This window comes from Choloepus didactylus, chromosome 15 (genome assembly GCF_015220235.1).
Source record: "Choloepus didactylus isolate mChoDid1 chromosome 15, mChoDid1.pri, whole genome shotgun sequence".
Classification (NCBI taxonomy): Eukaryota; Metazoa; Chordata; class Mammalia; order Pilosa; family Megalonychidae; genus Choloepus; species Choloepus didactylus.
The window spans coordinates 19,087,344-19,101,499 of NC_051321.1; the positions used below are offsets into that span (position 1 = coordinate 19,087,344).

Sequence of the window (14,156 nt, forward strand, 5' to 3'; positions counted from 1 at the left end):
TACAAAGTCAGGGCAGTATATGATGGCATAAATAAATGCTATAGTAGTGCAGGGGAGAGAGCAATCATGTCCTGTTGAGAGTTGATGAGAAAAAATCCCTAGAGAAGGTACAATTTAAAGCAAGCTTACAACATTGATATTTTACAATATAAAATAGACTTTTTATACAAACATATCTAATATGTGCTCAACACCTTATTGAACCATGGGAATATGAAAATGAATAGAACATTGCCCTTGTTCCCAAGGAGTTAGTCTAGTGGGGAAAAACCTGTAAGTAGCGAACAGTTAAAGTATTACTTATTGAATTGTATAAATAGTATATGCTCTGTATAAATGCATGAGTGAAGTGTATACTCAGGGAGGTAGAGGAAGGATGTTCCAATCTAGAAGTTCCCGACTTGGGCTGCACCTTAGATTCAGTTGGGGAGATTTTGTAAAATGCTGATGCCTGAGCCCTTTCCAGATCTACTCCAACTTTCTAGAGGGGGCCTAGACCCCAATAATTTTAAAAATTACCCTGCTGATTCTGATACACAGAGAAGTTTGAGACTTGCTTTTCTAGGCTAATTCCAGAAGTGGGGAAGCACAGATACATTAACATATTTGAGACTCAGACAAGACCAAGATGTCCAGAGAATGTATGGGCATGCATTAAAATGGGATAGAGGATAAAGCTGGACAGGTGGATTGAGATCAGATCATGCAAGTTGTTGAGTGTCAGGGTTAGGAGATTTAACATTTTTCAGTAGGCAAGACATAAAAGACATTTTATCAGAAGAGTATTGTGATCAATGTGTGGTATTTCATAAAAACAAACCTCTCATTCAGAGATGTTCTAACAGTTCCCAATTTATTCTTGTTTAATTTATAATAGTGTCAGATGTCATTTCATTTCTCTTTTTTAAATGTATTTTCAGTATTTTATAGGAGCGTAGACTTTTAGAGCTAGAAGGTATTTTGATGGCCATCTAGTTCGGCCTTCTCACAGTGCAGATAGAGAGTCTGAGACCTGGAGGGATTAAATGTCCAGCCCAAGACCTCACAGATATGACCCAGGTTTCTTTCATCCCGAGGGCTCTTCCTTAACCCTGGGGGCCATCTCCTAAAACTGGCTAAATTCATGATACATTTGTCCCACTCGAGTAGAAAAAATGTTTAAAACATCATTGATGTATGAATGGATAAACAAAATGAGGTATAGCCACACCTCATTTATTGTTTTGAGGGATGAAAACATTTTAGTAACGGAAGGTGATGATGGTAGCACAACACTGTAAAAGTAATTACCGCCACTGAATTTTGAGGCCTGCAGGGTTTTGACTGCACAGAATGAAACCCAGAGCTCACAAAATCTCCAGCTGAAGTGTGTGACTTGGGCTGGGTGCCAGCGTCCAGCCATGACAGGGTGGCTGGTTCTCTCTGACAGGTCTCTAATGTCACCTGTGACCTGGAGCAGTGCTGGAGGTATGGCCGACAGGGCTCCCATCTTCACAGCACTCCCCACTTACCCAGGCCCCAGTCCCCCATCCTGGCCTTCCAGTGGAATCCAGAGGACTCAGGGCAGGGCGAGACCCACCCAGTGGTCTGGAATGTGAACCTGTCTATCTGCTTCCCTGCAGGATACAGAAATACCTTGGTTGTCCTCCAAAGGCCAGAACCTTTCTTAAATGTGCACTGATTTGGGGGGCTTTGCAAAGCCCAGGGGGTCCTGAATTCTTTACATCCCTCCTCATCCTTAGGATTTACTTTTCACCCTGATTTTTCTTCCTACTGACAATTAAAACTGATGTTCAGTGATTGCTAGAACACCCCTCCCCACCATTCCTGGTCAAACTATGGAATCTGTGCTCAGTAGATTCCAGACTGGAAGATATAGTTATTTTTAAAGGGGATGAAATCCAGCCACAATGGGATGGGAAACCAGACAAGGATGTTTTTAAAAGCAAGCTGTGTTTTTCTGACTGATCCAGTACTAGTTCCCACCCTGAAGGCTCCTCTAACCCTGGGGAAGAAAAAATATTTTTAGTCTGATGGTGTGCTGCAGACAGTCCAGAGCTGAACCATCTGTAAAACAGTCTTTAACGCAGAGGAATGGTTTTTGTAGAAAAAAACTTGTGAGGGGTCACCCAAGACTCCAAAATCAAGGCACCTACTACATTCAAGGCATGTGCCTTACCTAACTCCCATGGCACCCTTTAAGATTTAGAGTACAAATACTTAGGACAGAAAAGAGTGGGGTGGGGTGGGAAAACATTTGTAATTCTTGGGGAAGAACAGAAATCACAGAACTGGAGTGTAGTTTAGAGATAGCAACTTGATAAAAAGCAGTTGACAAACTGGAATCTTACCAAATTGGGATAACCCATTTGCTGCTCGCTATATAGCAAGATTAAATATTTTTAACTAAAAAGACTGCCGTCTGCATGTTTCCTACAAACAATTTACAAAGTCCTTACTAAGATATTAAATAAAGGCACCTGTCCCATTATCTGGTATCGTTGCATCCCTTCCCCCTCTCCCCACCAAATGTGTTCAGTGGCACCGTTTGGTCACCAGGAGATGTCTGTTGATAATCAACTTGTCTTCTGTTAGAGCAGCTGGCATGGAAAAGATCTTTTGGATTGCTGCTATTTTACATTCTTGACTCCAATGTGCTATTGTGTTGGAAAGGAGACCAGGGATGAGATCATGAGTAATAAGAAATCTTAACTTTTTGCCCTTGCGCAAGAGACAAAAATTATCCAGTTGGAGTTAGGTTTCAGGAGTGTTGAACTTGAAGGCAAATATTTATCTTCTGGTGTTAAGAAAGGAAAGGATGTAAAACTTTGACGTTGAATGTAAGGGTAGAGTCTGAATCTGGAAAGAAGGTTGTCTTAAGTCAGAGCGTAATGAATTTCTCATAGCCTTCCCTGGGACTACGCTAATATTATTTTTGCCACATGCAGAGTAGCAAGAGCAGACTTGATGTCCTCCTCAATGTTACCAGTAGCATTCCATTGCATTCCAGACTCGCTCCCTCTCAGGTCCAACTTCCTGAAGAGGCCCCTTTAAAATTCCTTTCAGAGTTTAAGAATTTGGAAAGAAAATGGCCTAGAGTCGTATCATCTGGTGTTTTGCCACCCAATTCATTCTCTCCCTGTGTCATATTACTCAAAGTGAATTTATAAATAATGTTTTCATTTATAGAAGCAACAATCTTGTGAGCTAGACAGAACCAATGCTTTTCTACCATTTAACATTATAGAACATACAGCTTTTGGTAGACTGAGGTCTTTTCAGAAAGTAATAGGATTGGGAGAAGTAAACCTCTGGGTCCCAGTCTATCTAAGCATTCTGAAAGTTCAGCACAGGGTTCACCCTACCAGCTTTTTCAAACTCCATCTTTTTCACATTCCCAACATTGCACATACAAAAAATGGAGCCAGCCTTATAACATGTCTAAAATGGGCCAATTGACCTCCTTCTCAGAAGATCCCAGGAGCTGGGATTCTTGTATAGTTGACAGTTTCAAATTATCATCACCTTAAGTAAGTTGCTGTTTTGCAAGGGATAGCCTTAAAAAGAGCCACTGGCTCTTACCTGTGTGGGTAGCTTCTGTATTCCCTCATGATAAAGAAGGATAAAAGAACACTTATTATTTTTAAGCTGTCCAAGCTACCAAAATAATTTCCAGTCCTTCCGAGGGTCTTGACACGTGACGGGATGTGTGAGAAGAGAATGGACGTAATCAAAAGCCCTAGAGAATGGACTTAAAGCCCTAGATTTGAACACTAGTTCTGTAACTCTGGGGACCTCTCTTATCCCTTAACTAAGCTTAAGAATGGTAGGATTAAATCTGAATGTACTTTCTAAACATTGAACTACAGAACAAATGCAAAGTATATTATTAATAGTAAAAACAACTGATACAAGAAGAAATGTTAAAGCTCTTTCATGAGAGGAAAGACTAGATCTTTCAATAGCCAGTGAAATCCTTAAACCTCCAAAACCATTTCTTTCTACTGTTTCCAGTGAGCCTTGACCCTAACTAGAGGAAACCACTTTTGAGGGCTGAGAAATTCATCAATTTAAAGTTCCTGATACACGCAGTCCTTGGCTTCATGGCAAAGACTTTCTCACAGTGATGCAGGCAGTGCCAGCCTTTGCCTGCTGACTCCAAGTCAATTTTAGGAATCCAGTAAGGGATTATTTGCATTCAATCAGCATCCCTTCATCATTTCAAAAGGTATGACCAACAGAAGGGCAAGGACGAAAGGAAGATTGGAAATTGCTCAGTGATACTCTGGAGGACCTGGTATAATGGATACTATATATAGAGCTTTTACTTTGCAGAGGTTAGGAAAACACTCTGGGAATCCATTCGGCAAAGCATTCTTAATTTGGTTCTTCTTATTTAATTCCCTCTAATTCCTTTTGGATTAAAATTGTAATAAAAGGCAAAACCTACTTTGTAAAATTATTTGGCAGTAGCTACTGAAGCTAAGCTTGTACGCACCCTATGACCTTGCTATATACCTTCCACTCTGAGGGGTGTGTGTGTGTGTGTGTGTGTGTGTGTGTGTGTGTGTGTGACAGCAGTATATACATAATTTCACCAAAACACCTGGTCAGGAATTTTCACCGTGACACTGTTCAAAACAGCCAAACTTTTGAAACTACCCAAATGTCCATCAGGAGGAGAATGGATAAATAAAATGTAGTATATTTACACAGAGGAATACCATGTAGTCATGAGCCTTAATGGAGCAAACTACACACAGCATCATGGATAATTTTCACAAGTGTTGAATGAAAGAAGTCAGATATATTTGCTTCTATTTATGTGAACTCCAAAATTGGGCAAAACTAACTTGGGGTTAGAAGTCAGCGCAGTGCTGAGAAGGTATAGTGACTGGAAGAGGGCATGAGGGGGGCTTCTAGGTACAGTAAATGTTCTCACTTTTGATTTGGGTGCTAATTAAAGGGTACGTTCCATTTGTGAAAATTCACGGAGCTGTTCACCATGATTTGTGCATTTTCCTCTGTGTATGTTATACTTCAACTAAAAAGTATAACATATTTTCTTACCTAAAAGAAAAAAGCAAAAGGCATACCTATTTCCTCCCTCAAAGAAGGGGGGAAAAGTATCTTCAAGACTTCCTATTTGCCTTGTAAGGGAGAACAATCAGTTGAAAGCTGACACTGTGACGTTACTGAAGATGCGGTTTGCCCCGGTTTGCCCTGGTTTGCCAGGGTGAGCTCACCAGGGCCTCCCTGGTAAAAAGAGCTGCTTAAGGGTTGGGAAGGCTGTAGGACCAGGGGTTCCAAGCATGCTCTTTAGAGGGGGATGCACCTGGGTACAGATCACAGCTCCCTCCCTGCTGACTGAGTAACCTTGGACAGTCTCTGATCTCCCCATGCTTTGGTTTCCTCATCTGTTAAATGGGCATAATATCCATGTCACTGTTCCCCTGAGGGTTGTATGGGATAAGGTTTGTGAGATTCTTAGCCTGGTACCTGGAAGCAAGTCAACACTTAAATTGTAGCTGGGGAGCAGAAGTTCTTCCTTTACTTCTCTTTTGGCCACTGTAAATGTTCAGAGAGTGGCTGCTAACCTTTTCTGATAAGGTTTTCTGTGGGCAGATTAATTCACCAGACATTTCTAGGGTACTTACTCTGCAGAAAGCAAGAGAGATCCTGGAGTTGTGGAGATACAGGCATGGCCTGTGTCTTCAAGGGAATTTATAATCAAGTGGGAAAGAGAGGGCAAAAGCTCACCTGCACTGACAGGAACCAGGCACTTTGATTTTTGATTTTCATAACAATCCTCCATGTTAGGCTTCCTGATATCAGTTTTTACCAATGAAGAAATAAGTCCAGAAAAGTGCCCAAGGCCACACCATTTTCAAGGCCAGAATTCAGACCCTGGACTCTGTTGGTTCCGGAACCCATGTTTTCTCCTCTCTCTAGTGCCCAGTGGGGTGGGGTGGACAGTCCAGCCGTAATAAAAGAAGACAAAATTAAACAAGCAACCATACAAGCAGAGAGCTGTGGCAGTACCAGGGAGAAGAGGTTAATTCCAAATACAGAGATCTGTCTTGAATGGTCTCAGATTTATGTTTTGCCTTTAACACAGTTATTTGCTCTGCCTTGAAATTCGGCAAAATATCCAAGATATATGTTAATAAAATGTCCTCTTCTTCTCAGTTGTTTTAGCCATCTTTTTATGTCATACAAAAATTACTTATCTAGGTGATTATTATTATTTCTCTGAAACAAAAAGCAATGTTATGCAGTGGTGATAGCACAAGAAAGTTGACTTTGTATCTGAAGATCTGGGTTGTTGCTTAGTTCTGGCACTTAAATGACCTTGGCCTTGGTGCAGCAAGTCATTTAGTTTCTGAGCCTCAGTTGATTGCAATAAAACAAGAAGAATGATGTTGCCTATTTCACGTGGTCAGAGGAAAATCAAATTAAGTATCATGTGTTAAAGGACATAGCAAAAGCACTATCATGAAACATTCCCAGTAGTTATCCTAAGAAAATGCATTAATCCATCCAGGTTTCCTTTTCAAATTCCTAGGCAAGTTTCTTAACCTCTCTGCAGTCCAGTTTCTCCTCTTGAACAATAGGAATAATAATTTCTCTGAAGATAAGGAAATAAACTACTTTTGAAATCCCTGTGAAAAAGGGCAAATCTGCATAGAAATGCTAACAAGGCAATATTGCATGTGTATATCTAGCTATCTATGCATGTGGATAAATTTTGCTCAGGATGAAAAATTCATATTATTCAACAACTACCCAAAGGAATCTGGACCCCGAAAATATTTTGATTATCATAAGTAAATTTAAACAATTGTGCAGCCAGCATCACAATCTATTTATAGAAGTTTTCCATTACCCCATAAAGGTACCTTATTCTCATTTGCAGTCAATCCTATTTATTTCAGTCTCCATCTCCAGTAACAACTGTCTCTTTAGTTTTGCCTTTTCTCCACATTTCATATAAATTGAATCATACAATGTGTAGTCTGTTGTATCTGGCTTCTTTTCTTGTTGAAGTTCATCTGTGTTGTTGCATGCATCAGTAGTTTGCTCCTTTTTATTGTTTTGTAATATTCCACTATATGAATGTTCCACATTTTGTTTACCCATTTACCTGTTGATAGCTATTTGGATTGTTTTTAGTTTTTGGCCATTATGAATAATGCTATTATGAATCACATTTAAGTCTTTGTGTGGACATATGTTATCATTTGTCTTACATAGATACCTAGGAGTGGAATTGCTTGGTTGCATGGTAAATTTACATTTTTCAGAAACTATCAAAGAGTTTTCCAAAAGTAGCTGCACTCGTTTACATTCTCACTAGTAATGTATGACGGTTCTACTTTCTCTACCCAGCATGATCAGTATTTTTAATTATAGCTATTATATTGGGTGTGTAGTAGTAGTTCGTTGTGGTTTTAATTTTCATTTCCCTAATGACTAATGATGATGATAAAAATCTTTTAATGGCTTGTTAGGCATTCACATATCTTCTATAGTGAAGTGCCTATTCAAAGCTTTTGCCCATTTTTTAATTGAGTTGCTTGGCCTCTCATTATTGAGTTGCAGGTGTGCTTTATATATTCTATATACAAGTCCTATTTCAGATATAATTTGCAAAATTTTCTACCAGTTTGTGGCATGTCTTTCCATTTTCTTGATGGCTTTTGAAGAGAAAAAGTTTTGAATTTTGATGACATCTAATTTATCAATTTTTCTGTTGTGGATCATGCTTTTGATGTAATATCTAAGAAATCTTTGACTAAACCAAAATCACAAAGATTCTCTCTTATGCTTTTGTCTAGAAGTTTTATAGTTTTAGCCCATGATCCATTTTGAGTTAATTCTTTTGTATGGAGTAAGGTAAGAGTTTAAGGGGTTTGATTATATTTGTATATCCAATTGTCCCACCACCATTGTTTTGAAAAGACTATCCTTTCCACATCAAATTGCCTTGGCACTTAATTGAAAATCATTTGTCCGTAAATGTGTGAGTTTATTTCAGACTCTCTGTTCTGTTCCATTGATCATGCATCTGTCCTTCAGCTGATAACACTCTGTCTTGATTACTGTAGATTTATAGTAAGTTTTGAAGTCAGGAAGTTTAAGTCCTCCAACTTTATCCTATTCTTCTTTTTCAAAATTGTTTTGACTATTCTAGGTCCTTTGCTTTTCCATATAAATTTTAGCATCAGCTTGTCAATTTCTACAAACAAACCTGCTAGGACTTCAGTAGGGATTGCCTCAAGTTGATAGACAAATTTAAAGAGACTGGTTAGATCCTTTAGAAATGTAACACATGTACAGCTAATATTTATATAGCACTACCAAATTGCATAGACTCTTTTAAAGTTTTTGCACTTAATTCCTTTGAGGGACATGGGAAAGCAGTAAACATCTGTGAAAAACCAATTTGTGTTTATGCTGGGTGATGCAGCTTTTTTCCTTCTTTACCCCCATGAAGAGGAGGGAGTTGTTGCTCTTTTATGTTTATGAGCAGCAGGTCAAAGGGAACCAAAGCATTAGAAGATAATGATTTATTTTTCTCTGAACGATTTTGTGCATCCTCATTGGGAAGACAAGCTGCTGACCCCTGTTTGACCAAGCGTGAGTGTTTGGAACAGAGCCTGCTGAGCTCAGAGGGGTTGCACGTGGTAAGGGGGTGGGGCTGCAGTATGTTCTCATCTGTGTAGTTTGGCTTTGCACAGACTTGCATAGGGCTCTCTGAGCTTTGTGAAAGCTGCCTGTACAGATTGATTTATTCACCTTGCCCAGGATACAAATTTTGGGTCAAGGCATGCCCTCATTATCCTTCCTGTTCATGATACTGTATCAGGAAAAAAGCCTCCCAGAACAGGCAAGTAAGTGTTCCACTTGGATCAAGCCAGTCCAGATGCATTGGAAACCTCTCCCACTTCAAGGGGAAAAAAAACAGTGACGGCAAGAAGGCTGAGTCAGCCCTGCTCTGCCTTTCTGCGGGAGGAAAACGGGGGACTTGCGTGACTCTGCCTTTCCCTCCCCACCCATGCACCTGCCACGTAAGCAACACATCCTTGTCACTCGTTACTCCCTTTGGTGTCCTCATCTACCATCAGGTTTGGGGTTGGTACCACCCAGACTGGTGTTTCACCAGTTCCCAGTGATCTATATAGACTCGTTGTGGTGCTTGTTAGGAAAAAAAAACACAAAACCTAATTTCTGTGTCTCACCTAGGGAAATTGAATCAAATTTTAAAAGACTCCTCAGGTGTTGCTAATGCACAGTAAAGTTAGAGAACTCCTAATCTAGGCCAACACACTAACCTCTAAGTATTTGCATATCCTTAGTCTGAAATCGCCATCAATGGGAGCTGTGGTGAGAGTCTTAGGGACAGGAAAGTAATTTGCTTATTCCTCTGAGTATTCTAAGCACCATCTCTGAATCAAGTATGAGCTTTAAAAAAAAAAAGCAAACCTACCAATCTAGATCTTGATAATTTAACTTCCTCTACGGAAGTGACTTTATTCAATTGTTCTTCAGTGTTGTGCTCTTGGTTTGTCTCAAGGGACTGTATAAGAAACAACTACTTGCACATTTCCTGCATCAGCAAAATAAGTGAGAAAGATGTTTTTCTGTTCCATAGCTGAGGGCCCTTGTCTGAGGGTTCCTTTGGTGCTCAGATGCAGTTTGCATGGAGGTTATTACACTGTGGCCTGGTTGAAAGCCTAGCTCTGCCTTTGGATGCAGTGGGGGCATTGGGCAAGTTCTCTTTGCGCTTTAGCTTCCTTGCCTAGTGAATAGGCCTGTAAAATAGCAACCTCATAGGGCTGTCGTGATGCAGGTCCCTTAAAGTTCCTGGTACACTGCCTGGCGTAGAGGAAGCACCCTTGGAACTTCAGTCTTAAGGTGACGCTTATCAATTTAGAATCAGGAAACTTGCCTCTCTCATGACAACTGTAGGTACCCGTTTTTTTCAACAGCGCATCATTTTCCCTTTTGGCCACATCGACTAAGAAGCTCAGATGACCACAAACATTTTAGCCTGAGTTTGGGGCCTTTTGATTTTTATTTTCCTCTGAGGATTTTGTTTGATTGTTATTAAATCATCTCTGATAAACACCTGCAAGTTCTTTTTGGAGGTGGTCATGGCGAAAGGTATAAGTGGATGAAGGCTGACCTCAAAGGCCACCCTCCGTGTCTCCCAGGCTTATCTCAGGGGTCGAGCACTGCAGAGAAAGGGAAGCTAGTGATCCAGAAGCTAAGCAGATTATCAGTCAAGCTGATTATCTGCCATGCTGGTTCCCTAATCATAGTTCTCTTTTTGTAGTCCCAGTAGCCTATTACAGTAAACAGGAGGCTTAGTGAGGGCATCAGAATTCCTCCTGGGTACCAGACGCTTTGGGGTCATTGGTTAGGGTTTAATTCCATTCCCTGACATCAAGCTTTTCCTTTCTCTACCCAAATTGCTTTTCTCTTATCACTGCTCTGTGAACTCATGTGGGTATGGGCTTTCACACAGAAACATGGAATTTTACAGCTGAACAGGACTTAAAATTGTCTAGTCCAGCCCCTCACATTTCGTGGATGAGGGATCTGGGGCTTAGAGAAGGGAAGTAGTGACATAACTGAGGTCCCCTATATAACAAATTAAGGAGTGAATACCCACACCTCCTGGTTCTAAATCTTGTAGCCCTTCCCCTGCACCCATGTCCACGAGGAATTCAGAATTCCTTTCTATTCTTCCACACAATGGGTTTCATCAAAAATCTGCCTTACACCAAATTCTGCCTTACAGTAAATAGTATTTACTCAGAATCCTAACTTGTATGCTAAAGTTTACACTTTAATTTAGAGGTTAACCAAATAGTAACAATAACCCACAGAAGTCTGGTTTAATCAGCACTATTAAAGGCAAGTAATTTTTAGCAGTTTGAGTATGTGGGAAGATACTTTGTAAAACTCAGCTAAATAAGAAAAGTGTTTATATTCATAGAGTTTAATGCTAGCCAGAATGTAGACTTTGAACATGTGCGTTTTGAATACGTGAAATGCAGACATTGCGGTTGTAATTTTTTATTTTTATTTTTTTTAAGAGATGTTACAGAGAAGGGTGGAGAATAGTGAGGGTGGAAGTCTGGAGACCCCAGTAGCACATGGGCATTGTGCTGGGGCATGGCCAGAGTTGGATGTTGTGTGCCTGAGCCCACCCTCCTAGGAACCACCACTTATGAAATCACCAGCCACAGCAAAGCCCAGAGGGTGCTTCAAAAGTCTGTAACCAATAGCCTCCTCCATGCCGTGAATTGTACATTTATTATCTGTTTCTTATCCAGTGCTATGTAGTCCTTCATGTTGCTCATGATTTGAGGTGCTTTTCCTTTTTTTTCTAAAAATGACCCCAATTTGAATGATTCTGATTCAGCTAGGTCTATTTTTTTGTCAGTTTGCATATGACCCCATGACTGTGTTCAGTTCTGGTTCTATTCCTGGCTCCATGCTCAGAGCTTGTCTGTGAGCTGTCATGGGTGGGTACCTGTGAAAGGAGAAATGAAACAGAGGTGGTTCACACATGCAAAGGAGCATAAACTTTTTAATGAGAAAATTATTTTCTCTTGGGAAGGCAACCTGAGAAAAGATCATGAAAGGCAGCAGTGCTCTTTCCTTGAGGACTGTATTGATCCTTTTATCTTCAGTAATATCCAGGTCTAGTATGAGGGATGTCAGTAACAAGGAAAGTCTTCTTATTTATTTTTTAGTCAACAAAGAAAGTTTTGGAGCTCCTTTTACCTTGAGCATCTGATCCTGTAGACCCTCAGGTCTGAAGGTCAATGAAAAAAACTCCTATGGGTATTTTGATTGGAAGTGCATTGCATTAATTGGTTAATTTTCAATAAATCAATATCTTGACAATGTTTAGTTTTCCCATCCAGGAATATTATACATTTCTATTTAGGTCTTTTTCTGTTCATTGGTTAAGTTCTATAATTTTCTTTATGTAGATCTTGCATTGGAGAGTAGTTTATTTGTTGCTATTGCAAATAGGGTCCTTTTTTCCCCATACATTTACTAAATGTTTATTGCTAGTGAATAGGAAAGCCATTGATTTTTGCATACTAATTTTTTTTATCCAGCAACTGTCTGAACCCTCTTATTAGCTTTAATGATTTCCAGTTGATTCTCCTGGATTTTCAAAACAGTTGCAAAGTAGACAATTATGTTGTCAACAAAAAGTGACTGTTTTGTCTCCTTTAATGACTGTCTTTATACTTATGTCCTTTTCTTGACTTATCACATTGGCTAGGACTAAAATAATGTAGAAAAAGATTGGTGAAAGTAACATCCTTGTTTTCTTCTATCCTTAATGAAAATGTTTCTAATGTTTTACCACTAAATAAAGGGAGATATACTCTATCAGCTTGAGGAATGTCCCTCTTACTGGGTCATGTGCTTTTCACTACAAACGACCCATGTTCCTCAAGGGTCCTTTTTTCTTTAAGTTTCATTGAGAACCCAGAGTTTGTACAAACTGACCATGACCTCCCAGTACTAATATCCCAGCTGAACAACCTGGTTTAGAACTGAGTAGTATCTTGTCTTCCTCCTTTAGCTCACATTTGATCCCAGTTGGCTAAGGGCAGGGGCTACTTTGCAATGACATTTCCTACACCTTTCTTCCACATCCCCAAAGAAAAAAGTAGTGCGTTGGCAAGAACAAGAGCATGACTTCTGGAGTATTCCAACAGGCACCTCTGAAAAGATTTCATTCCTAGCTTCTATTTTTAATTCACTTCATTTTTTATGTTTTTTTCTCCTTGATTATCTTGAGTAGCTGACCACGATCTCACACTCTGGTTACTAAGTGACTTTTGTAGTTTCCACAGGAGGGTGTGAGAAAGGAGTCGCCTACCTGACCTCTGTTTTCCTGTTGAGATTTCATGCAGGCTCAGATGCAGGCTACTTCTAACTCTGGATTCTCAGCACCACTTGCATGTGGTAGTGCAAAAGAAATGTTTTCATGGTCGGTTAACAAAATGATTTAATCTCAGAGCACGTTTGATAATTTTTAGGTGGTGAAGATTTGTTGCTAAGGTGTGAATGAAAAGGATTCATTTTTGCAAGGCATGTTTGTGGAGCGTGATTCTAATGTGACTTGGCACCTGTCTAGAGAATTGTCCCTGTGTCCAGTGACACTTTGCTTTGGGGAAGTCGGCACCTGCTATGATGGCATCTGTCATACTTAGGAATGTGAAATGCCATGAAAAATGCAGAGCTACCTCAGTAAAATGCCTTCTTCAGAAACTCAATTTAAGACATTGGCAAAGGATCATTGTAAGCAGCAGAGAAGAAAATTAGGGATCCTTCTGAGATAAAAGCAATGAATGATGTCTTTTACTATGGTGTTTCTCACCTTGATGCAAACTGGGTAGATTTTATTATTTTCAGAATGCTTAGTCAAAAAAGCAAGAAACTTGATATATGTGGATATCATTTATTTTTATCAATGTAGTACAAACCAACATTAGACTCTAACTTCAATTCAGATCTTAATGCTCTTGTGGTGGGGTTTTGGGGGATGGAGTGGACCTGGCTCAGGCATCTGGTGTGTAACTGGCATCCATCAAGGAAAGCTCAGGTGGAAGGAAAAACGGAAGCTAGAGATGCCAGGGAACCTGTCATTGCTGGCACTGATGAGGGGAGGACTGAAAATTTGCTCCCGTTTCTGTTGCAGGCAGGTGACAAACATTACCACCCTAGCTGTGCACGATGCAGCAGATGCAACCAGATGTTCACAGAAGGAGAAGAAATGTATCTTCAAGGTAAGATGTACTCACGAACACAAGTTGTCCCCACGTGGGAAGAGAAAATCTTGCTGTGTTTGCTTGTTTGATTGTTTTTTAGAGAAGGAGCCATTTCATTAGCTGTGAGTCAACTCAAATCCAAGTGAATGTGGCCAAAAGTTGCCTCATCAATTAGTATTAATCAGCCAAGCTGGCATGAGCCCCTGAGGCTGCTCACGAAGCTTGGGATGGATGAATAGGACTCGACATTTGATGCTATGGATGTAAAAGAAAAGTGGAAATCACCAGTGCTTACTCCCCAGCCCTCCTGAGGAATGCGCTTAAGAGACACAAGATCAAAAGAAA

General features: G+C 40.0%; 1 protein-coding gene across 10 annotated transcripts in view; it reads left to right on the plus strand.

Annotated features, from left to right (window-relative positions):
- ABLIM1 (actin binding LIM protein 1) overlaps positions 1 to 14,156 on the plus strand; it is a 265,485-nt gene that overhangs the window by 202,076 nt on the left and 49,253 nt on the right. For all 10 annotated transcript variants that reach the window (XM_037804327.1, XM_037804331.1, XM_037804333.1 and 7 more), the window contains one exon: positions 13,742 to 13,829. In XM_037804327.1, coding sequence (XP_037660255.1) covers positions 13,742 to 13,829 — 88 coding nt within the window. The remainder of the gene's footprint in view (positions 1 to 13,741; positions 13,830 to 14,156) is intronic.